The 370-nt window shown below is 56.2% G+C and overlaps 1 protein-coding gene across 1 annotated transcript in view; it reads right to left on the bottom strand.

Moving 5' to 3' along the window:
- Nucleotides 1-82: 82 nt before the first annotated feature.
- Nucleotides 83-370, bottom strand: part of PRPF40A (PRP40 pre-mRNA processing factor 40 homolog A (S. cerevisiae)) — a gene marked incomplete at its 3' end in the record, with an annotated part of 21,226 nt that continues 20,938 nt past the window's right edge. Inside the window, exon 25 of the mRNA XM_010156761.1 lies at nt 83-217. Within this exon, the coding sequence (XP_010155063.1) occupies nt 83-217 (135 nt within the window). The remainder of the gene's footprint in view (nt 218-370) is intronic.

Raw genomic sequence — 370 nt, 5'->3', positions numbered from 1 at the left:
CGGCGGGCCCGCGGGACCCCCAGCACCCATGGGTCCCCGCAGCCCAAAGCATCCCCTCCGGAACAGAAAGGGGGACACTTACGGAATCTTTCCCGGGTCGTTTCTTCGTAGGAGATTTATGTTTCGACTCGGACCTTTGTCGCGCTCTGTCCTTCTCACTCTCGCGATCCCTCTCCTTCTTGTCCTTCTCTCGCTCAACGTCCGATTCTGGTGAATCCTGTGTAAATAAGGAGAAAAAACTAACTATTTCTGTTAAGTCTCAATTTACAGACCACAAACGCCTCGGAAAAGCCCGGCCTCGCTTCACCACAGGCCGCGCTGCAGGGGAACTGCTCCGAGCGGTTACTGATCTCGCACAGACCTCCGGGCA

The sequence above is a fragment of the Eurypyga helias genome, unplaced genomic scaffold, assembly GCF_000690775.1.
Source record: "Eurypyga helias isolate BGI_N326 unplaced genomic scaffold, ASM69077v1 scaffold21468, whole genome shotgun sequence".
Lineage (NCBI taxonomy): Eukaryota > Metazoa > Chordata > Aves > Eurypygiformes > Eurypygidae > Eurypyga > Eurypyga helias.
This window is presented reverse-complemented; position numbering and strand designations above follow the sequence as displayed.